Source organism: Halichoeres trimaculatus, unplaced genomic scaffold, assembly GCF_033239565.1.
Source record: "Halichoeres trimaculatus isolate MK-OKI-2021-1 unplaced genomic scaffold, fHalTri1.1 fHalTri1_scaffold_13, whole genome shotgun sequence".
NCBI classification, from domain to species: Eukaryota; Metazoa; Chordata; class Actinopteri; order Labriformes; family Labridae; genus Halichoeres; species Halichoeres trimaculatus.
Window position 1 is genome coordinate 35,081,509 of NW_027437191.1, and position 23,545 is coordinate 35,105,053.

General features: G+C 43.0%; 3 protein-coding genes across 3 annotated transcripts; 1 reads left to right on the forward strand and 2 right to left on the reverse strand.

Moving 5' to 3' along the window:
- Positions 1-292: 292 nt before the first annotated feature.
- Positions 293-6,907, reverse strand: acbd3 (acyl-Coenzyme A binding domain containing 3). The gene is made up of 8 exons (XM_074685632.1): positions 6,594-6,907; positions 5,331-5,472; positions 4,952-5,092; positions 4,709-4,867; positions 4,411-4,585; positions 3,828-4,071; positions 3,121-3,408; positions 293-2,461 (listed from the first exon to the last, which is right to left on the reverse strand). Exons 1-8 carry the CDS (start codon positions 6,859-6,861, stop codon positions 2,247-2,249), a joined length of 1,632 nt encoding a protein of 543 aa, XP_074541733.1. The 5' UTR covers positions 6,862-6,907; the 3' UTR covers positions 293-2,246.
- A 4,482-nt stretch (positions 6,908-11,389) lies between these two features.
- mixl1 (Mix paired-like homeobox) lies at positions 11,390-13,107 on the forward strand. The gene is made up of 4 exons (XM_074685633.1): positions 11,390-11,489; positions 11,642-11,862; positions 11,977-12,103; positions 12,539-13,107. Exons 1-4 carry the CDS (start codon positions 11,390-11,392, stop codon positions 13,105-13,107), a joined length of 1,017 nt encoding a protein of 338 aa, XP_074541734.1.
- A 121-nt stretch (positions 13,108-13,228) lies between these two features.
- lin9 (lin-9 DREAM MuvB core complex component) lies at positions 13,229-21,830 on the reverse strand. Its single transcript, XM_074686018.1, has 15 exons — positions 21,719-21,830; positions 20,577-20,609; positions 20,169-20,260; positions 18,396-18,509; positions 17,989-18,119; positions 17,775-17,900; positions 17,493-17,650; positions 17,181-17,314; positions 16,976-17,104; positions 15,361-15,462; positions 15,201-15,281; positions 14,906-15,031; positions 14,642-14,824; positions 14,410-14,507; positions 13,229-14,285 (listed from the first exon to the last, which is right to left on the reverse strand). The coding sequence occupies exons 1-15, from the start codon at positions 21,747-21,749 to the stop codon at positions 14,180-14,182; spliced, it is 1,644 nt and encodes a 547-aa protein (XP_074542119.1). The 5' UTR covers positions 21,750-21,830; the 3' UTR covers positions 13,229-14,179.
- Positions 21,831-23,545: the final 1,715 nt, after the last annotated feature.

Consider the following 23,545-nt stretch of genomic DNA (forward strand, 5'->3'; position numbering starts at 1 on the left):
CTGATAAAACACTCTACAAACTTAGATAAATGTGATGTTTTTCCCCCATTTCAAAGTGAAATACAGGCAGATGAACTGAATTTAAACAACTAAGGTGATACAAGCTTTAAAAGGAACTTGTATGAATTAAAAGTCATTGAAAGCTTAAAGAAAAAAAACAGCCCACTGTGCCCTTGTGCAGCCATAACCAGGATGATTGATTGCACCAGTTTCAGACGCTCAGAAAAAGGATCACGGCCAGAATCAGCGATTCTTTCATTTATTCATTTTGAGGCAGTGAATTAAAGGTGCGATCAAATCAAATCTAAGAAACAAAAACAGAAAACAGACAAAAGTCAACTCTAGAGATGAACATAAGTTTAATCAAGATTAAATATATGCCCAAAAAAGATCTTTAAACTCATATGAGATCCAAACAGTTCAAACAATACAAAAAGATGAGCTTCTCTGCCATGAAAACGGACTCTAACAGTTTTACATCTCCTACGAGTTCGGGACTTTCATTTGGGGTAAAACGTTTCAATCTCATTCACCATATTTTACAGTGCATTGATTCTGAGAAAACAGCCTTCTTCCACATTTAAAACCCAAACAGAAACTCATTCAGAGAATTATTTACACACAAGGCTTCAACATGTCTGCTCCAATCCATTTGGTGAGCAGTAAAAAAAAAACAGGACATGAGGGAGTTTTTAAAAACTTTACAGCTTGGATAAGCCATGGGAGGTGACGTTTTGTCAAACAAAAATCACTGAGAGGAGGCGGGAGGAGCCTGTAATTAAATAAAATGACGAATTAACACTCGACCTGCAGGTTTTTCCACCTCCGTGTCCTTAAAGTTCAGCTGCACACACACATGAAAATGAACAACTACATCTCAGCGAATGATGACGTGAAACCAAACGTGTCAGACGCCCACTGAACACGACGCTCGCCATGCTTCTGCGTGTGACACCGAACAAAGGGTTTAAATAAAGGCAACAGGTTTAAAGTTGAGCACACGTAGATGTCACAACTGAATTAGTAAGCAACCACGTCAGCAAGAAGACAGAAACAAGTCTACATCATCTCACTTTATTCATGTTAACTTAAACATGAGATGACAACCCATCATCCGACACAGTGTTTGAGGCAGGAGCTCTGCAGGGGTGTAACAGTGCGTTAAGACCACCATCCATGACGTCTGTATGAATGTTTAGTGTCGGCTCACTTCCTGCTTATATGAATACACAGCTTTAAATACTGACTTTAATGACGTCACTTTAATAGTTCAGCAAACAGAGTGCATCACTTAGAATTAACCATGAGGGATAACTTCAGATCAGGGGCAGAGATGACTTCCTGTCTGCAGAACAGGAAACAAACCTCATTAATTATCGGTTTTTATTTTCTTAAAGCCAGGAGGACGTCAGCTCTTCTACAGGAAGGATTCATTTATACGGCGTCTTCATCCTGAACCATGTCCTTCATTACGTCTGAGAGCAAACACCTGCTCCCAGCTCAGTGAGGCAACCAGACTGTTTGAAGAACAAAGGAAAGTATGGTGAGTGTGTGGGAAAAGGCCGTCGTCAGCCACTGAATACTCTCTTAGCTCTGTGTCAGTTCAGGGTTTTATGGAGGGAGAGCGGCTCAAAGGAAACAGGATGATGATGATGATGATGGCGTTTGTGTTTTAAATGTGCCGGTGTAACAGAGGCGTGGTGTTAGAGAGATCATTCGCAGTATAATTTCAAACGTTGTGTTCGTCGTGGAATAAACAGCCGCCCAAACAGGAAGCGCTGGCTCACAGAGCGCCGCACTCATCGCCGGGGTTTCCTCTCACAGCTCTGAAAGCCTCGCTCAGGGCGCGGCAGCCACAAGGCCACGTCGGACAGGGTCGGCTGCAGCGGTGACAGAAGAGGAGCCCGGGGCGAGGAGCGGGAGAGGACGACATGAGAGCTAACGTCCTACAGCTTGGTCTACGTGAGCGCAGCGAGGACAGGCGGCGAGGGTACAACAGGACAAACGCTCCTCCTCCCAAGGTCGGCGACGTCGGGACACGGGTACACACGCTAGTCCAGTCTCCACTCTGAGGATCCAGATGTGTCTCTTTATCACCCCCTGGTGGTTTTGTCCAGAATACGTCACTCTTTCTCACACACATACACATACAGGCTCTCAACCTATACTCACACACATACACATATATATGAACACACACACACACACACACACACTCCTTGGCTCCTCCTGTGTCTGTTTCAGGCTTATCTGGTGTAGTAGACTCTGTAGTAAACACTCTTGGAGCGCCAGAGTGAGTAGGAGTTGTCAAACTTGAGCAGGTAGACGCCGCGGCCCGGGTACTGATGGCTGCCGGCGTACACCTCCTCGTGACAGTCCCGCCGGTACACCGGCACAATCTCATCCACCTGGGGCTTCCCCGCCTCCTTCTTCGCTTTCTCCTCCTCGTTAGGAGGCTCACCTGTGGACAGAGCGAGGACAGGAGGGTCAGAGGAGGCGCACAGGAAGCTTACTACACATAAACAATCACACGTGATTTCACTTCCTGCTTTCAGTTTCAGAGTCTCCAGCTGATCAGGGCGAAAACAAACCTTTGAATCAGACTCTTAGGGTTCATGAATAAATGAGATTAAACCTCAGGTGTACAGGGCAGAGTGTTGTTACTCTAGATATAAATGAGACAGATGCTGGTCCAGCTAACGTTCAGACAACATGTGAGACTGGCGTTCTGCCAAAGGTTCATTTAATCTGCTAATCTGACTAATTAAACCATCACAACCCCACAGCAGACTGCATGTTCTCATCTCATCAACATGATGACAGAGTCAGTGACAAACCTCCCGCCCCAAACACTCAGGAGATGTTTAACTATGGCGGAGGCTCGCCGCAGAGTAATTTAGGTTAATCATCTCCCAGAGGGCCGAGGGCTGAAGCAGCGCCGCAGACTTCTTTTATGGTACCTACCTCCTCACAAAGCCTTCACTGAGTGAGCTGCACTCACCCTGTGTCAGTCTGATCAGTCATTAGTGTGGATCAGCAGACACCAAATCATTATGAAGAAGCAAACAGGAAGTAAAATCTTCATTTCAACCAATGAACACACCATCCACCACTCCTCACCTTCATCATCCTCATCCTCATCGCTGGACTCCGACACGTGCACGCTGACCGAGGCAGAGGCAGCATCCGTCCACTCGAAGAAGACTCCGAAGCCGATGTCGTAATAGTCTGTAGCAAACTCCCAGAACAGGTAAGAGCCCTCTTCGTGGGTGGGCACCCGCACCGTGACCACCTCGCCACGCCCCACCGTGATCACGCTGTCCGCGTCCTGACGGATCTTCTCCTTGAAGTCCTTGATCTGTGGCCGTGTCCACATGGAGGGAGCCGCTATGACGGGTGGAGAGTCCGCTGTGGTCAGAGGGAAAAGGGTCAAATTCAATACAACAGATAAATGACTTCACACAGCAGGAAATCCAGTTATCCTCTCAGTTTGTGGCTCTCACTGAGGAGAGTGAACAGAGCGTCTCTGTGGATTAATCTGAACCAGGACGTATGATCTGGACTCAAACCAGAGCTAAACCTGCAGACTATCATGTTTCACTGGCTCCTCTCCTCCCTGCCCTCCAGGTCACACCAACAACGACCCATCAGAGAGAATCAGGTTCCAGGTTTGGTACAAAGCTCTGTTTGTTTAAGGCAGCTCCTCTTTCTGACCTGCAGCTGTAACCTGCATCACACGCTAAGTTAGCTCCTTCCTGAGTAACTCAACAGCTCAGGTTGAGTTTTTTTATCCAGATAATCTCACCAACAGCCCACCAACCACCAACCTAGTAAGGGTCCGTTCTCTGAGACCTCCTCAGCCGGCTCAGGCTCCGGCTCCCGGTCCATGCTCTCTGAGTACGAGTCGGACTGGCCTCCGTTGACCGTGGGAGCGTCCTCTCCTGCAGGTGGAGAAGCTGCACACAGCGGCCCCGCAGCCAAGGCAGCGACCTGCTCCCCGCTGCTAAAGCTGTTGGAGTCCAGAGCGCCCTGCACCGCCGAATCCGCCTGCTGCTGCTTCTGCAGCGCCGCCTGCAGCAGAGAGGAGACGTTTAACAGACGCTGGTTTCCAAAAGGCCTCAAAAAGCACATCACATGCCCAAAATGTCACACGAGGGAGATTCTCATCATTATTTTTATTATTCAGCTGCTTTTGCCTCTAGTTAGGACGTCAGCATCTGCACTGAAACGAACTCTAAAGACACAAACACTTTGAAATGTTACATAACTGTTCCTTAAATAGCTGCATCCTTCAATTTGGGCTCATGTTTCTGATAACTGCAGACAAATTCATGCTTAAACTTCTCTTTTTACTGTGAAATGAGTAAATATGAATCGATAACTCTGTTTTTACCTGTCAGTGTGACCCACCTGTTGCTGGGCCAGCTGCACCTGGTACAGCTGCTGCATGTACTGCTGGTAGTGCTGCTCCTGGAGCTGACGGATGAGGCCCAGCTGCTGCTCCGGGCTGTTCGGGTACTGCTGAGCAGCGTACTGCTGGAACTGCACAGCTGTTTGTGCGTTCAACGCCGCCATGATCTGTTGTCTGGAGGAAGAAAGGATCACAGAGGGAAACGGTGAGGAGGAACACAGGAAATGAAAAGGAGACGATGAGGAGTTAAAGCGTTTGGAGCAGGTGTCAGCCAAACATCGACTCAAACACACATACTTCTGCTGCTCCACCCGTAGCCTCTCCTCCTCGGCCTGTCTCCTCTCCTCCTCCTCTCTCCTGAGCCTCTCCTCCTCCTCAAGTCTCCGTCGTTCCTCCTCTTGCCTTTGCCGCTCCCTTTCCTCCTCCTCCAGTCGTTGGCGCTCCTCTTCCTCTTTCCTGAGGAGCAGCAGAGGGGGTTCAGATTGGTGCAAACAGATTCATTAAACAATGTCAAGCTGGAGCTGAGGGAGGACAGCGTACCTTTTCCTCTCCTGCTCCTCTCTTTCGATCTTGTGTGAGGTGACGTAGGGAGCAAAGAGGTTACAGCACTTATTCAGCAGCTTGACGAACTCCACCATGGCCTCCTCCTTCTCCATGTTGCCCAGGGAGGCCCACTCTTTCCTGCACAGAGAGGATGGAGGTGAAACCAGCAGATCAAGTTTCTTTTTTTTCAATAACAAAACAAACTGTGTAGAAAATGTTCAATAATAAATGTAAACATTGAGGTTTTCTTTCGTTTTTGATTCAGTGAAGGGGGATAATGATGATTATTACTGTGTGCACATTTCTTAAAAATCCAACCTGCTTCCCGTCTACCACAGGTCAAAGGTCACACACACAGATGTCTGCAGAGGGTTACCTGCGGTCATTGCCCAGCACATCAAAGAAGCCGACCTCTGGTGAAGCATCTGGATTATAAGGGCCCAGTAACACCTGTTTGTGCAGAGCCACCAGCCGCAGCTTCTCCTCATAGGTGGGGTGGAAGGCCTTACCATCTTTATCTGGGAGCAGCAGAGAAAAACAAAGACCATCAGTCTATTTGTTCAGTTTTCTCCTGCACAGATGCAGCAGAATAAAGGTACGGTGTCATATTTCAAGATTATAAACTAGAAATGATTATAAAAAAAATACTGCAACATGATACCATCATAACAACACAATCATCTATCCCTTAGAGCTGATTTTAGAAATGGTTAGGCTGTAATCACATCCTTGTTTGCAAGTTACGCAACTTTACCAAACCCTGACGAACTAGAAATACACTGCAGAGATTACCAGAACACCAGGTGAAACAAGGCCCAACCCGTTTGAACAGTAATGGCTCGGCTACAGAGAGATAAAGGTTTGACTGTTACACTTAAATAAACTGTTACTCTGACAGGTGAGCTCTGATCTTTAGCTCCAACGTTTTCTGTTAATGCAGTTTGCCATCCTCTAATGTCAACACTGATGTCTACGGTGTCCTAAAGGTGACATTTATACACTTCCAGCCTTTCCAGTGTGTGTGCCAGGATATTCAAACCATCCACTCTCGTACCGTCCTGTATTTCCGGTTAGAGTGGCAGCTCCTCAGGGAGTGGTGTGTATGAAAGGAGGCTCAGAGGCTGTGTAACACACCAGTGGTCGTGCACAGTGCATGATACCGTGTCTGTGTGTGGTTATGAGGACACAAAGCCATGACAATAAACAGGTTTAGCCTCAGGAGCAGCTGTACGGGGACTACTCATGTATTCAGCCGGAGCAGGGCGTGTTTAGCTCCCAAACAAATCACCATAAGCCACCGCTCAGTCAGGACGGTTAGCATCTCACATTAGCACTCTGTTAGCTGATGGAGCCCGGTGATGAACACACACCTGACGGGCCGAGCACACAGACAGGTGCAGCAGGTAGACGGGGAAATGCTGACGGGCCGAGGAGCCGTGGCGGTTTCAGCTAACAGCCTGTCAGAGGTGCTGCCCTGTCGTTAGCTCTGAGGCTAATGCTGCGGCTGACAGCAGAATCCCAAGTGGTGACAGCTAACTGCTAACGTTAGCCGAGTGCTAGCCTCACGGTTTACCGCTCAGTGTGGATTCTAGAAGCTTCCACAGGTTAAAGTTCACAGGGTAAAACAAGCGCTGCGTACCTTTGAAGAATTTCAGGCTCATCCCGTACAGCTCGAGCAGAGCAAAGCCCCATTTGCTTTCTATCGCAGATTTGGCTGACTCTCCATCTTCGCCCTCAGCGGGACCCGGCGTATCGGTCTCCGGTTCTTCGGGACCGGGCTCCGGCTCCTCCACCGGGACCTGCTCGCCCTCCGGGTCGGGGCTGAGGGTGAGGCCATCGATGGAAACTTCGAGCCGGCTGGAATTAGCGCTGTCGAGGTCGCCGCTCTGAACCTCTGTCGCCATCATGTAGACTGTCAGCTGAAGCAGCCACGTACCTACTTCCGCTCAGAGCAGGCGGAAGTTCCGGGAGAAATTTCTACGACGTAAAAACTAAATAATGACGACGCTTTAACTCAAGGTGTGATTTACAGAAAATGCGCTTTTGTATGTATGTGTATGTGGTTCCAAAAAGAATGAATTTTACATTATTCATTTACTTATCATCTTCGCTAAATTTCATATTCATAAATGCAAATTCACTTATAAAAAGCCATTTTTTAAAACTATTTCTTTTAGAATTACAACAACACGCTGAGTCTATTCAGACTTCTTTAAACCCCAAAGCTATAAAGACTCTTAAATGCTTAAATTTATTTCATCGTTTTATCTGAAAAAAAAAAAAAAAAAAAGACTTTGTATTACTTTACTTTCTTATTTGAACCATTTACTTCTGGCATATGTTCTGTGTGTTCTTCCTTTGTCTTGTGAAATGTTACAATATTGAATTCTGTAAATGTATACTTTCAATGATATTGTTTGACATTAATATTGACAATAGAAATAAAAAAAAGAAAAATAAAGAAAATGCGCTTTTTAGCTCCTATGCTGTGATTAAACTAACTCTTTAATCATTTTAACGATTAAAAACAAAAACAAAAAAACAAGATACAAACAAACAAACAAACAAGATACAAAGCTGTTAAAAAAAATAATGTTTCTTTGATATATTCACAAACTTAATTCACTAAAAGACCCGCAGAAAATAAACAAACACAAGGCACTGTGCATGGGTTGTTTTAGATATATGGCCATGCACATAAGAACACATTCACTCACATACTGAATTGACAACAATAAAGACAGGTCAGTTTAGCTCTCAGACTCCTCTACAACAGAGTCACGATGTAGTCGTTTATTCAGAATATATGTTGGCCCTATCTTCGGAGAGTTCCCTGAAAAAAGCACACCAGGATGACAGTACATATTGCTCCAACACCTGTAGCATATTGTTCAGCTTTAATGGTGCCTTCCAAGACATGCAGGCTACCTCTGCCATGGGCACTTGCATCCCTATACTGTCATATATTCTGACATTTCAACATGAGCCACTGGGGGGCTCCACTCCTCTGCAGCATAGAAGACACATCCATGAGTTCCAAAAAGAAAACTGGATATCTGTGTCAGGCCATGGACACATTACACTCCACCTCAGTAAACTCAAAAAGAACTGCAATCAGGGACGTTGCTGGATTCTCTGGATGGTGGGGACCTGTGTGTTTTTCTTTGCAAGGCAGAGCTTTAACCTGCATTTATACGACTGATCAGCAGCAACAAACTGCTCAGAGGTACAAGTTTTTTGAAGTACTGTATTCAATTTTATTTGTAAAAGAAGAGAGAAAAAAAACATTTTTGGGGGTTGAGTAACTTTGGATTGGGTAAAGTGAGAATTTTTTTTTTTTTTTTTTTAAAGATGTGTTTTATTTTTCTTTTTTTGGGAGTTAAATTATGTAACTGACTTAGTGTTGACTTGAAATTGTGTAAATCTCTGTTGAGTTTAAAAAAACACATTGAGAAAAAAATATATATGTATTTTTGCATGCATGTATATCCATTTTTATTTTGTTTATTTATTTTTTGTAAAATTATCACACATGGTTCATATTCTGTACTGAATATTGTAACCAAAATAAAACACTCAAGAAGTGATTTTTAGCCTGTGCAGTAACTTCCACTACAGAGTCATGTCTGCTCTTGATGCAGGGCAGTCTGTTAACAGCACAAAGCTCAGGGTTTGAGAGATTAAGTGAAATCTTCAAAGTGAATCTCCCAAGAAATTAAACCCAACAAAGAAAACTGAACTGCTCGTGTAGAAAACAGAATTTGGAAACTACTTCAAATATCTCTGACATTTCCTGTTCGACCCATCACAATGACCTGCTGCTTATGATAACAATAATGTGCCTCTGCACTAAGCTCACCGTCATCAATCAGCACACGCCTGCTCTTCAAAAACATCCTTCAAATACACAAAGACTGAACTTATAACAAAGGCCCGTTGGACAGCTGACACTCTGACATGTACCTGCAAACTTCTGATGATAATTTACCTGTCTGTCTGCAGGTCACATGTTTAGTGGTTAGGTCAAACAGTGGTCAGACTGTGAAGGTGTGAAGGAGCTTTAGTGAGTGTCCACAAAGTCAACGGGCAGCTGGAAACGGCCTGTTGTGTTTTTGGGGATAAAAGAAACTCAGAATATTAGCATTAGATCAGCACCAAGATTACTGTGAACATCCTGACTAACGGTAAACACGTCCTGCCTGTTAAATGATGTGTCACCATGTGCAGATTATTGGGGCTGGCGTGAGTGTGAAACGACATTTCCTACAGATATCAGGCACAGAAAGGAAACATTTGGTGTTTTTTTTCCCCAATAATCTGTGTTTCATGTCTTTATAACAGAAAGGAATGATAGAGCTCAGACTCAGCTCTGCAGAAACACAATCTGCTCCTCACACACAGTCACAGCTGTTTCCTATGAAGAGCATTAAGGGGCTGGTGAAAAGTTTAGCAATCATTTCACGTTGCAACATCACCCACACCCACACCCACAGTGATTTAATACGATTTTAGATGTCATCTTATAATCGCAAGATTAGGTCCCCAAAAATGAAAAGATAAATCCACTTCATGTTCAAACGTGTGTGAACAAATTAGTCAGTCTGTGTTTTGACTGACCTCTGGACCTGATCCCCCTCTGAGCCAAATGAGGAGGACTCATTGAAGTACGGATTGCCCACTCCACGGCACGTTTGAACCTCACTTTGTGTATTCAGATCCACTTTGTTGACACTAATTGTCTCAGGAAGGATAATTTCCTACAAACATCAGTGGAGCTGACAACTAAAGACCTGGATCTGGGTAAAATGTTTTAAACCGTGTAAACCAAATTAAGCTGGATTTTATAAAGTATTTTTGCCAGTGTGTAAATCCTGTGCCGTACAACCAGTCAGACTTTATTTATAAAACACTTTACATACAGAGGTGGTTTCCCTGAGTGCTTGACAAAAAGGAAATTATAAGTAAATTAAAACAAAAACAATGTATTCATAATAATGATGGGAAAAGTTTAAATAATAATAATAATAATAATAATAATAATAATAATAATAATAATAATAATAATAATAATAATAATAATAATATGAAATAAATAAATAATAAAATAAATAAATAAAATAAAATAAATATATAAATGATAGAATAAAATAAAATAAAATAAAATAAAATGAAATAAAATAAAATGAAATAAAATAAAATAAAATAAAATAAAATAATAATAAAAATAACAACCCCCATAAATACACACATCAACATCCAACCCTTCACCCTCAACACACTGACCCACACCCTCTGGTGCACAAGCTGAACACAACATAAATAAAATCTGTGTAGATGAACTGAGGAACTGTGCAAACGCTCTCAGGAGACCTTAATGAGGAAACCCTGAGGGTAAAATAAGGTGTTAAGACCCAATTAAAAAAATAAAAATAAAACAATAAATTAAAAGAAACAAATAAGACAATGAAATACTAACAAACTAAAGGAGTAAAACAGAAAATGATGTAAAACTAAAACTTAAAGGTACAGAAATTAAAAGGCTGATAGGAACAGTAAAGGGAATAAGAAGATAAAGATTTAGTTAATACAGATAGAGATAAATAAATATATATTTAATTCTAAAAATATTTAAATGTTATGCCTTTAAACAGAATAAGCTCAGAGTTAATGTAGATAAACAGATAAATAATTAAAACTCAGTTGAAAGCGACATTAATAAAGGTAGGTTTTAAGTTTTCTTTTAAAAATACAAAAAAGTCCAAAAAAAGGAGTCTTCCTCCTCTTCTGTCCCTAAAATAAAGAATAAGGGATTAAGAATATATACAATATTTTAAATAATTCATAAGAACAGACCCTTCTTTAAAATGTGCTGTTTTTGTCAGATCCTTTAAAAAGGGGAGAAAATAGATAATTGAAACAGAGATGATCCATCAGATACTCATGGAAACACTGAAGTTAAACTGGTAAAGTGAAATAAAATCACATCATGAAAGTAACAGCTCTCATAAACCCTGTGATATGAGCTGAATCCTGCAGGAAACGCAGTGACTGTCAGTGAGCTTCAGCCCGGAGAGGCTCTGAGGAAGTGGCAGCTTCCGACTGCTCCTCTTTGAAGGCTGCGCGTCCATTACAGCTTCATCCATCCCAAAGCGGATAAATGTTTTCCCTGCAGATGTGTATTGAGCATGCAGATTCCATTAAAGCCCTTTCAGAGGACCTGCGGCCGCTGCAGCGTCCCAGGTGTGAGGCCTTCACACCTCCGGCGGCCCGCAGACGTCTGAAGTCCTCGGCCGGCCGCTGCAGTGCCAGCCGGCCCTGATGGTCGGCCCATTCACACGTACAGGCCGCTGCACCTTTGATCGCGGAGGGATTTAACCCCAGCGAGCGCCAGGGTGTCAAACTCAGTCACTCCGTGGAGCTAGAGCAGCGAGGATCATGTCTTCAGTTCATGGGAGTGTGCGCGTCGGGGAGCTGAATCCTTTCCAGGTCTCCTTCCACGAAGGAGTCCTTCAGATGGGCAGCATGGGGAGCACAGGTCCGACTAAACCACCTTTTCCCCAGACTTTGTTTAAACCTGCATGGCTGCCTTACAGAAATCACCCACAGCTGATGATCCTGTGCGTATTTACGCACGGACTCACCATGTGCCTGTCGTGTAACTCTCCTGTTTCTGCGTCTTCTTTCCAGACTTCGGAGCGTCAGATGTCACCAGCTTCTTCAGCTCTGCCGCCTCAGCACCGAGGGCAGAGAAATGCGTGGCCATCCTGACCCACAGGAGGAAGCGGACCAACTTCACCCAGCAGCAGATCGAGGTGCTGGAGAAGGTTTACTCTGACACCAAGTACCCCGACATCTACCTGCGAGAGCGGCTGGAGGCCCTGACCGGGCTGCCGGAGTCACGGATCCAGGTAAAGACCATACCCCACCTTTGATGCTTGGTCCAAAAACACATGCGTGAAGTATCTTCAGTATGAGCTGCTTTATCATGACGTGATTTTTTTCTGTTTTTACGCAAACACCAGGTTTGGTTTCAGAACAGGAGAGCCAAATCCCGGCGTCAAGTCGGATCATCGGTGTCAATAAAGGGAGCCAGTACGCCTGGTCCGGGACCCTTCAGCCAGATCCAGACCAGAATGGGTCCAGAGAAAGGTGAGAGGATCTCCCGTGGAGTTTAAACTTAATATGAACCAGTTCTGTCATTACAATTAACACAAAACACTCTGATTTAACTTACAATTAACATTTTTTTCCTCATTATTATTGAAATTTTCATTTTTCTGAAAATATTCTTTAATTTTGTTTATGTTTTTTATTTTTCTGTACTCTATTTTACAGAGTGTATAACTGTACTTCTGAATTATTTATGTAGTTGCTGTTCACATTATTTCCTTGTACTCCTATAAACAAATGTACTTGGTAATAAAACCTGATTTTTTTTATGCTAAGTGAAATTTTCAAAGTCAGATAATTCAGGCAGATCAACAGTAAAAATTTAACAAACATTAAAAGTGAGTAAACTGTAAGTGAATCAAAAGACAGAAGTATAATGAGACTTATCTTTTTCTCTTCTGTTTCCTCTCCCAGTTTTTGACAGCCATGCAGCAGAGACACACAGGATCGGAGGTTTTGGACTTGAGGGTGGTTTCAGACCCACAATGCACCAGAACACAGAAGATAACCACAGAACCAGCGTAGCCACCAAACCCAGCAGCAGCTACGAGCACACGGCTCTGTCCTGTATCTTCAACAAAGAGGGAACCAGAGTGAAGCCGGAGCAGATCCAGCAGCGAGAGCTGAGCGTCAACGTGCCCTGCTGCAACGTGCACCTCTACCCCAAAGAGAACCAGAACCAGCACACCGGCCTCACCAGCAACCCGGGCCCAAAGGTTCTGGTGGAGTACGACAACTTCCCTCCAAACAAGACCATCGGACCCGAGATGAAGGTGGTGATCCCTCCTCTGCCCGGCCAGAACAGCTTCAGCAGGTCGTCACCGAAGGAGACCGGGTGTCAGGTCCGGTTCCCGTGTGTGAGGAGCAGCGGGGACAGGTTCGATCACTTCTCCCCGGTCCACGGCGCCGAGGCCCAGGAGTTCACGGACTCAGACTCTGACTGGGAGAGTGAGGCCATGGTCGGCTTCAGAGGCTTCATGTGACGAGACGATGACACACACCAGCTGTCTGTGCAAAGATGTACCTGTATTTATTGTAAATGAGTAATAAACTGTACAGAGTGTAAATAAAGAGTAAAGAGCTGAAGACCACAGCGCTGCTCTGTAATATTCTGTTTAATATAAAAAGACAGAAACATTTATATACAACGGCCCTGAGGCGCTCTCATGTACAACTTTACAAAACGGAGACAGGAACAAACTGCTGGGTGTGAAGAGGGACGTGTGTGTGTGTGTGTGTGTGTGTGTGTGTGTGTGTGTGTGTGTGTGTGTGTGTGTGTGTGTGTGTGTGTGTGTGTGTGTGTGTGTGTGTGTGTGTGATGTGGGGGGTCTGCAGCAACAGCCATGCCAAATCTGTAAAAGCCTGACTGTCCTCAGGGAGTAAAAGGCGTGAAAACCAGAGTTAGCCTTTATAAAAATACCAAAATCTCTTTTCAGTGCAGACAAAATTACAAAATCCATTTCTGAGCGGAAACGCTGAGGACAGTCCTAACAATCAGATATGATACACTTATCTACATACACAGTTGATATAAAACACTCTTCAGCCTCCCCGTGCTTCCTGTCCGCAGGGCGACAACGCCACACGCACAGGGGTCCACTGCACAGGTAGAAAACATCCTCTCAGACCAAACACGCCTACGCAAAAATAAATAAATATGGACTATAAAAACTGTAAGAATCAATGTTTGGCACACCAGACCATTAAATAACCTCAGCTGTGTGTGTGTGTGGGTTTGTAGAGATAGTTAGACTGCTTCAGGTGTGTGTGTGTGTGTGTGTGTGTGTGTGTGTGTGTGTGTGTGTGTGTGAGTGTGTGTGTGAGTGTGTGTGTGCACCAACATTTTCAGACATAAAATGGGTAAAATCCTCAGGAGAACTTCCTGTCAGCCTGTGGTGGTCCACGACGCCAGGGTTAGACCTGCTCAGAAACACCTCACAACCCTGTGTGTGTGTGTGTGTGTGTGTGTGTGTGTGTGTGTGTGTGTGTGTGTGTGTGTGTGTGTGTGTGTGTGTGTGTGTGTGTGTGTGTGTGTGTGTGTGTGTGTGTAGGCCCTCAGACTGCGTTGGTGTTGTTGGCTGCGAACGCGTGCAGGTTGCCGAGCTGACTAAGGCCGCTCTGGATGTGTGCGACGTGGATCTCCACATTGTTCTGGAAACAACTAGAAAAAGAAGAAGAAGAAGAAGAAGAAGAGGAAGAGGAGGACGGCGGCAGCGTCAGAGGTTTCCGTTTCAGGGTCATCAAAAAGATTGAGGTGACAGGACGAGAGGGAAGGGTCTGCTCACCTGAGGTTGGAGGGATCGATCGAAGCCTTGATGTCGTTCAGAGACTCCGTCAGAGACTTGAACTCAAATGAATTCAGGTCTCCTCCGTCTGCCAGACACTGGACCAATCAGGAGAAAGAGTCGTTAACACAGAGGTTAAGAGGTCAGCGTGGGAGTAATGAGGTTATTAGAGGTCACACAGACTCAGTAAAGCCTCGATGTTGTGTTTGTCACGTATCTGCGGCTCCTCTACCTTGATCTGTAGCAGCAGTGCGGTGAGGCGGGAGATGAGGTGCGTGAGGCTGGGGTTGGTCACCGCCGGCTGTCCGTCCTTCACCGAGCTGCTCAGCTGCACCATGTGCTGCGCCTCGTCCTCACAGCGCCGCCGCAGCTCGGTGGGATGGTCTGCGGGGACCATGCCCTGATCAGGAGCCAGCTGAGGGAGACCAAACATTCACGTCTTCAGTTTTAGCATATGACAGCGTGATGATGTCACTGAGGCGTGGCGTGGACTCACCTCGCAGCAAAACTGCTGGACTTCATGAAGCACCTTGTTGAGATCCTTGTTCAGCTGCTCCAGCTCCAGCACCGTGGTGGCGTAGCGCTTCTGGAGGTCCAGGTCGATGGGCATGGAGTACGACTTCTACACACACACACACACACACACACACACACACACACACACACACACACACACACACACACACACACACACACACACACACACACACACACACACACACACAGAGTGAAGTCAGTTGATGTCCACGTCACAGGAGCAGGAAAGAGGAGGCGTTGTCATGGAGACGTACCAGTTTCTCAGCCTCGGTGTTCATCTCCTTCAGGTGCCTGATGTGCTCTTTTTTGATCATGAGGATCTTGGACAGCCTCGTCTGGTCAAGGAAAAAACTAAATTAGAGCGGAGAGTCACAAAGTTTAAAGTGACATGTTGTAGACAGGAAGTTCTTTTACCACTTGGACCAGGAACTTGACGGGAAATCCTCCCAGAGTGTCCCCCTCCGCCCCGGGCAGCTTGTTCCTCCACGGTGACTGGTTTATGAGAGGGTCACTGTCCTGTTGGCAAAACAATTAAAGACATTCATTTTTTTATATATATTATATTTTATTGAATTATTATTTATTTTTAATGAATCTGTTTAATTTACCACAGCTCTTTAATTCAGCAGCACAGTGTTTCCCTTTAATTAATGATTCTTATGGAGAAAAATATGATCTGTCACTCTGTCAGACCATTACACAGCTGTACTTTCCTACCGCCCGTAAACAAGCGAGAACAAGAGTGAGCGCACTGGTCACGCTCATAGACGTCGCTCTTTACTTTTGGCGCCAACCAGATTCCAGCGACACTGGAGCAGGACGTCTGACTCTGAGGTATGTGCGACTTGTTTTTTGGGCATTAGCGCCCATGCTAACAGCGGCGGTGGACACAGTATCTCACTGCACTGTCTGCCCCCCTTCTCAGGAAGAGGAACAGCTGCACCGCGTGTAAAAGTCTTCTTAAATTTCACTAACGACGACAAGGCAAAACGTGCATATGACCAAAACATATCCACTCTTTTCAGATCTATCAAACTCTGCGTACACACAGCTGCAGCTAATCCCCGTGATAAATCACACCACGCTGAGAAAAGTCTGAATGTGGTGACGTGAACACACCTCGTTTCCCGCCTTCAGCACGCCCGAACATAACCATATATGGTCAAAGCAAATCAGTACGTGCATATTAAGTAGCCATGTGCGCTGTGGGATTTTGTAGAGTGACATCAGCGTAAGATGGTGAACACAACAGATGGAGAGAGAGAGCATGGAAGAAGCTGAATTTCTCTCAAAGCCAGATACACAGCAATATCAGGAAATATCAGTCAGAAAATGATCCTGCATTGATTTAGGCTACATTTGGTGATAACAAGTTATGAAAACACAACACTCCTAAATCCAGAGAGAAGAGGGAGCAGAGAGAAGAAGAATCGTAATCTGACCCTTAATCCCCCAAACTCTTTTTTTAAGATGTTAAAACAATATAAAGGGTTTCCTCTTTTCTTCACTTACTCACATCCTCCTGCTCTCTTTTCTCTCATCAGCTTCAAACACACACCTTGTTAACTCAGGTGAGAGAATAACGGTAGGCTACAGTCTCAGTAGCCTGATAACGGATCACAGATCATGGAAATAGTGTAAATAACCTGTTGTTGAAATGTTGTTCAGTAAATTGTTCAAAATATTGTGAGAGAGTGACTTTTTGGTTTTGTTTCTGAATCAAATGTAAAATCTTTCTGATATGCCTTTGTAAGTTCTTATTCATCAGCGTATGTTCATGTCCATGGTCCCAAACTGCACTGACTGTAAGGGCGATACATCGCGCTTAAAAACGTACACACACATTAAAACAGCCGAGGGTCAGAGGCTCTACCACCACAGTCTCCTAACATCCTGTGGGAAACACTGCAGCACGATCTAAAGCTTTAACAGGTGACGTCCACACGCTGCGCCTGAGGACATGCTGAGCAGCTCCCTGTCAGAGTTAGCTGTGATCCAGTGACTGACACAGATCAAACGTCTGCCGTACCATGAGGACGGGGGTGGTAGCGGACGGGTAAGGCCCTCGGGGCGGGGTGGACAGGTTGGGCAGGTAGCGTGACGTCCGGTGCTTCTGTGCGAAGGCGGTGATGGGCATGGTCTCGTTGGGCTCGTTGCTCTGGAGGAGGAAGCGCAGTGTGAGAGGAGAGGCAGGCGTTATTTACTCCTAAAGGCTGTTTCTGAGCGCGTCTCACCAGGACTTCGTAGTCAGGCACGGTGTGTGTTCCCAGCCCGCTTCGGTCGAAGGTGACGCGGTAGGTGGCCGCGCTGGTGTCCACGGCGTCGATCTGCCCGGTGAACAGGCCGTCATGGAGGCCCCGGAGTCGAGCTGGGACACAGAGACCACAGACCTGATCAGAGTCACTGAACACCTCGCTGAAACACGTTACACAGACACAGACACACACACACACACACACACACACACACACACACACACACACACACACACACACACACACACACACACACACACACACACACACACACACACACACACACCGTACCTGTGACTTTGGTTCCTATGATGAGCGGCAGGGGGATTTCATCAGGAAGGTCTTTGCAGTTTGACACGTCAGATAACTTCCTCTGCTGCAGCAGGCGCATTTTCTGCCTCTTCTGTCTGAGCGCCGTCCGCTCCTCGTCAAAGAAGGCCGACGAACACCTGCACGAGACGTCAGAGGTGATTACACTCAGGGCGGGGGGGTTTATGCCTCTGAAATGCCTCGTACAAAAACAGGATGAATCTAATCCTGTGCTGAGCCATGGAGCTCAGAGCCTCCTCTCACCGTCGGGGTTTCCCCATCAGCCTCCTTATCGTCCCCCACTCCACGCGTGTCAGCTTCCTGGTTTTCAGGTTGGGGAAGGACTCTTTGAGGCACAGGCAGAATTCGTTGTCCCCCTCAAAAAGGGGTCTGAGAAAGAAACAGAGAGAGTTAACCTGATCCTCCATCCTCCCGTTAACCAGGACTCACAGCTTTAAACCATCACAGCCACCTTTACCTGTCGATGTTGGAGTAAAACCATTCATAGATGCACCACTTGTGAGCTTTGGGGAGTTTCAGCAGGTTTCTTAACCTCAGGCCGATTTTCTGAGAGGCCTTTTTATCGGGGGTTACAATGCTGGAAAATTTCTGTTCAGACAAAAAAAACACAGGAAACAAACTCATTCAGTCAAACGCATCAAAGGTTTCAGCAAACATAATCTGATTTATTCTAACACAGGGAACAGGTGGATTTTTAAGCTTTTCTATTTTATATTTTTACCAATAACTGATCAAACTTCTTGATTTAACCTCTGCGGTAAAACATCAAGAGCCAAATGGCGATACTGAGATTAAAGTTTGACAGGAACCGTCCACTCCAGGTGGACTAAAGTCTCTACACGTGTCCTGGTGTTGGGTCTGTACCTGTGGCGTGGTGTTGACCCTCTGGCTCCTGCGGGGGGACCTGGAGGGGAGTCGCTGCTGGGGTGACTCATCTTCCTCACGAAACAAACGGCTCCTCTTCGAGCTCCGCGTGGGCTGGAGACACAAATAAGTTTAGACAAAAAGAATACGAGCAGAAATGAAAACCTCTTCAGACCTGATTCAGGCTCCGCAGATCGAGAGTGTTTTCACAAAACATGTTTCTTTCTGCTTCAAACACAGATGTGCCTGCTTCACTACCGGAGGAAACAAAGCAGCGCACTTCTTCTGAAGTAAAACAACATCTCTACTTGACTATACTGGCCAGTAACATGTCTATCACTAGATCAAACTGGGACAGAAAAATAAACTAGGGTTCCAACAGGGTCCTTGAAAACCGTGAGTCGAGCTCGGTCCCTAATAATAAAAAAAAAGAAAAGAAAAGAAAAGAAAAGAAAAGAAAAGAAAACCACTCAGCTGATAAAACCGTCACAACCATGTCCATACATACTAATCAATCCATACATACATAATCAATAACACTGAAGATCAAGATTAGATTAATTAAGAGAGACTTCTTCTGTTCATTTTGACTGAGGTTTAACCTTTGTATCTTTGACTTTGAGCTTCTGTGACATTGTTTGAACATAACTGCTTCTTTATGTGACGAAGATTTTCATCCCCCTGTTTCTAATGAAGACTATCAGACCAACCAGAGGAAGCAAACACCATTAATACAAACAAAACTGTACCAAGACTTTTCCTTTTGTGCCTTAAAACTCACTAGGGCTGAACAATTCATCAAATTTAAACCAACATCGCAATGTAATAGGGTGCAATTTTCAAATCGCAAAGGCTGCAATTTAAAAAACAAAAGTAAATAAATAAATAAAAGATTTTTAAAGTGCATTTACTTTAGTTTTTGTTTTGTTACTGATGAGAGATCAGTAAGATTTTTCTACAATTAATATTAATATTTATGTTCGAACAGTGTTTCTTTTCATTTTATAAAAAAGTGCATTCAACATGTCGACATATTTCAGTGGTTGATCCAGAGATTTGGTCTTATTTACATTTCTGCTCTGTATTTGGTGTGATGTTCATAGAAAGGAGGATTCATATTTATTCTTCAGGTTATTGTTCATACGCGGCCTGTTGTTCTGCAGCACTTTGTTCCTTTCTCTGATTTTATTCAAGGTAATTAATGATCGTTTTTAATCGTCTACAAGGTTGGAAGATAAATCAATCAGTCAATATTCTTATATATATCATAAGACATGTTAATTATCAATTCATGCTTCAATTCATCTCATTTCATCATAACATGTAGCCTGGCCTTCAGGAAAGGATTGTTTGTATTGTTGACAGCATCCTTTGTTGTGTTGGTCATACTACAGAACGGTTTATTGCTTGTGTTCAGTGAATAATGTAAAAGATAAACACCCCCCCAAATATCACATGCTAAATTGCAATCGCAATATTGGTCCAAAAGAATTGCAATTAGATTATTTTCCAAAATCGTTCAGCCCTAACACTCAGACAGCTACACTTTCAGTGAATCACTTTGTAGAAAAGCTACAAAAAACATGATTTCCAGAAAAGTGATTTTTTTGCTCCTTCAGCAAAATGCAGCAGAAACACAAACATGAATCCACTGTGTGAAAACTCATTCATCCAGATATTGAGGTAAACTGAACAGTTAGTCAATAGCAGTGTCCTGATTAAAGCTGAGTGGTTATAATACTGAGGAGAGGATGTTTGTTGGGCGTCTCTTACCGTGTCCATTGTGAGGGAGGAATGCCGTCCCCTGGTGTTGTGAGCTCTTGGGAAGTTGTTCTTTTCATTTAGGGTGTTGGACAAACTTCCCTCTGCAAAATAAATAAATAAAAGATGAGTTCTTTGTTTGGGTTTTTAATCAATCAATGAAGATGCTACTTCAATTTTCACTTTCAAAACAAACTTTGTGATTTCATCACAAATTAAAGTCACAGTCATGTCTGGGACTGATTATTTACTCAGCACTTTTAGAGCTAGACAACATAAAGATCAGTAACACGATCATCTGTGCTGTCAAAGTGTGTGTAAGACATAAAGCTGCAGTTTCCAGTAAATCCTGACATATTTAGAAACAGTCCCAGGAATAAATGTACAGAAAGATGCACGGCTAAAAATACTTCCACATACCCTTTAGGCTGACGAGCGCCTCTGCTGAGGAGCCTGAGAAAGAGGACAAGATGGGAAACACATCAGGCATTTAAACATGTTAAAACCCTGGGAACATTTTACTTTCTCGTTGTTTATTAAAGAGGGGGTGCACTGAAAAAAAAATAAATAAAGTAAACTGTTTGCCTTTGAAAATGTCAGTCATCATGTTTAATCCTGACTTTTATCAAATATGCATTCAATAAAGTCTGGAACAATATATTCTTACAGAAAAACAATATAAAACATATATTGTAATTAACATTATACTGGATTTTTTTAATAGGTGTAAAATCCACATTGCTCACATTGTGCCCTGAACATCACATGATCTGTTAACCTCAACCACTGAAACAAGAAAAACAAGCTGAAGCCTTTAGCATCTGTGTGTCATCTGTGTGACTGTGCTGCACTGACAGCAGCCTGCCAGGTTAATACAGTTGGACACAGCTAGCGCAGTCAGTTAGGCCTTAACCCCTCAAACCGAGCTGTCAAACAGCCGTAACATCACCTGAGCAGACACAACCAGAGAAAACACTGTCCCTGTGTAACAACATGAGAATAAACTACACTCATAACGGCTGAAATAAGCTGTAACTATTATTACAGAGGTATAACTCGGCTATTTCCCCTGTAACGGCTTCTTATAATAACACTCAACGCCTCACCGTGTATCATTAACCGGCGCTAACGGACGTTAACGTTAAAACACATATGAATAAATTACGCCCAGTCAAAGTACAAAGCTAAAGCCAGAGCTAGTCGGTGAGCTCTGGTCTTAAAGACTGAGAAGTAGCTCCTTTGTTGCTGCTGCCTGCGGTGTAAGGTTAGCAGACATTAGCTCGCAGCTAAGCTAACGTTATTTGTTTACCCAGTTGGGCTGAAGTAAGTTACTCAACTCTAACATTAGCTATGGGTAGCCTCTCGCGCTAACAGGCGTTAGCTCACTGGGACAGACCGGTATCTCTTTGCGTCTAAAAACCCCTCCATGGACTCAGACCCAAACCTACAAATCCCCTTGCACGGATAAGGGTAGCAGCTTTTCATAAAATACTGATTTTTGATAGTAAGGGACGGCTGCGTGTAGAGGGTGGAGAACTCCTTGGATTTGTGTTTTTACTCACTCTCGTCTAACAGCTGGTCCATCTCCGCCATCTTGAATTAGCCGCGCCGCTTTTTCAAAGACCTTGTCAAAATGCATTCTGGGTCGGGACGCTATCTGGAGGGCGATTTGAGAAATTAAATCACTTTTATTCACCAAACAAAGCTGTGTGGGATATATTTTATCACACAATGACACCTTCTCATTATTAATATAACATAAAGTGCAAACTGTTAAACGGGGAGGCTTAAAAACCGCCTCCTGTGTGGAGCACAGTGTGGATTGTCCTGAAAATAAAATCTAGTCATAGGTATGGAAGCCCGTTTCTGCTGGGAAAAAAGGGAACCTAACAAAAGAAAAACAGCATTATTTGACAGTCCTTACAAATAAATTATAAAAAAGAAAAAAATATTTAACAGTTCTTTATTGCGAGGAATAACCCCTTGAGACTAGTTATCTCAAGGGGATCCTCAGATTTATAACAACATAAAGAGCTGAGTAGCGTAATACAAGATAGCAAAATTAAATATACATCTAAAAAAGTATATATATATATATATATATATATATATATATATATATATATATATATATATATGAGATTAGTTATCTCAAGGGGATCCTCAGATTTATAACAACATAAAGAGCTGAGTAGCGTAATACAAGATAGCAAAATTAAATATACATCTAAAAAAGTATATATATATATATATATATATATATATATATATATATATATATATATATATATATATATATATATATATATATATATAAACAATAAAATAAAATAAAACAAAACAAAATAAAACAATAATAAATGTATAAATCTAAATAAACACAATAAGCAAGAACATAACAGAACACACACACACACACACACACACACACACACACACACACACACATATAAACCAGCTCTCCCACCCAACACTGTCATTACTGTCACATTACATTAAATGAAAAACATTACAGTAATGATGTTATTTCAATCATTTATAGTCAAATCTAAATGGTACAAAAGTGTATTGCATCTATTTGAAGAAAAAAAAAACCTCAGGATTTTTCAGAGTAATTTATTCTTCAATTTGTTTTTTGTGGTAATAAATTTTGTTTTTGTAAATGATATTTCTTTATTGGTTTGTTTTTTGTTATAATTATTTCTGTTTTTATGAGTAATTTTTTGTGGTGATTAATTTTTTTTTCTGAATAATATTTTTTTTATTGGTTTGTTTTTTGTTATAATTATTTCTGTTTTTATGAGTAATTTTTTGTGGTGATTAATTTTTTTTTCTGATTAATATTTTTTTTATTGGTTTGTTTTTTGTTATAATTATTTCTGTTTTTATGAGTAATTTTTTGTGGTGATTAATTTTTTTTTTCTGATTAATACTTTTTTTATTGGTTTGTTTTTTGTTATAATTATTTCTGTTTTTATGAATATTTTTTTTTCTCTGTTTTCAGATTACTTTTTTTCCTGTTTTTCAGAGTTATTTTTCCTGAAGTATCGAGCTACTTAGAAATCCCGCGAGAACCTCAACCTGCTGTTTTTCCGTGGTAATTTTTTCCTCCTGTTTTTAGGAGTAACAAAAAACAAACCAAACCCAATTCTTTTAACTGAACCAAGTTTTAATTAGTCACTCTCCAAAGTGACAGGTTTTTTTTTTTTTTTTTTGAGTGGTTTGAGTCACTGAGCCAGCTTCACAGAGAGGACATAGAAATCTACATGTGCTACAAGGTTAAAACCTTTAAATGCCTTTCTTCCCGCGCCATACACACAGAAGTTAATTATGGGCACAACAAATAAAATAAGAACCCATTTGAATTATTATTTTTTAATAATTCAGAT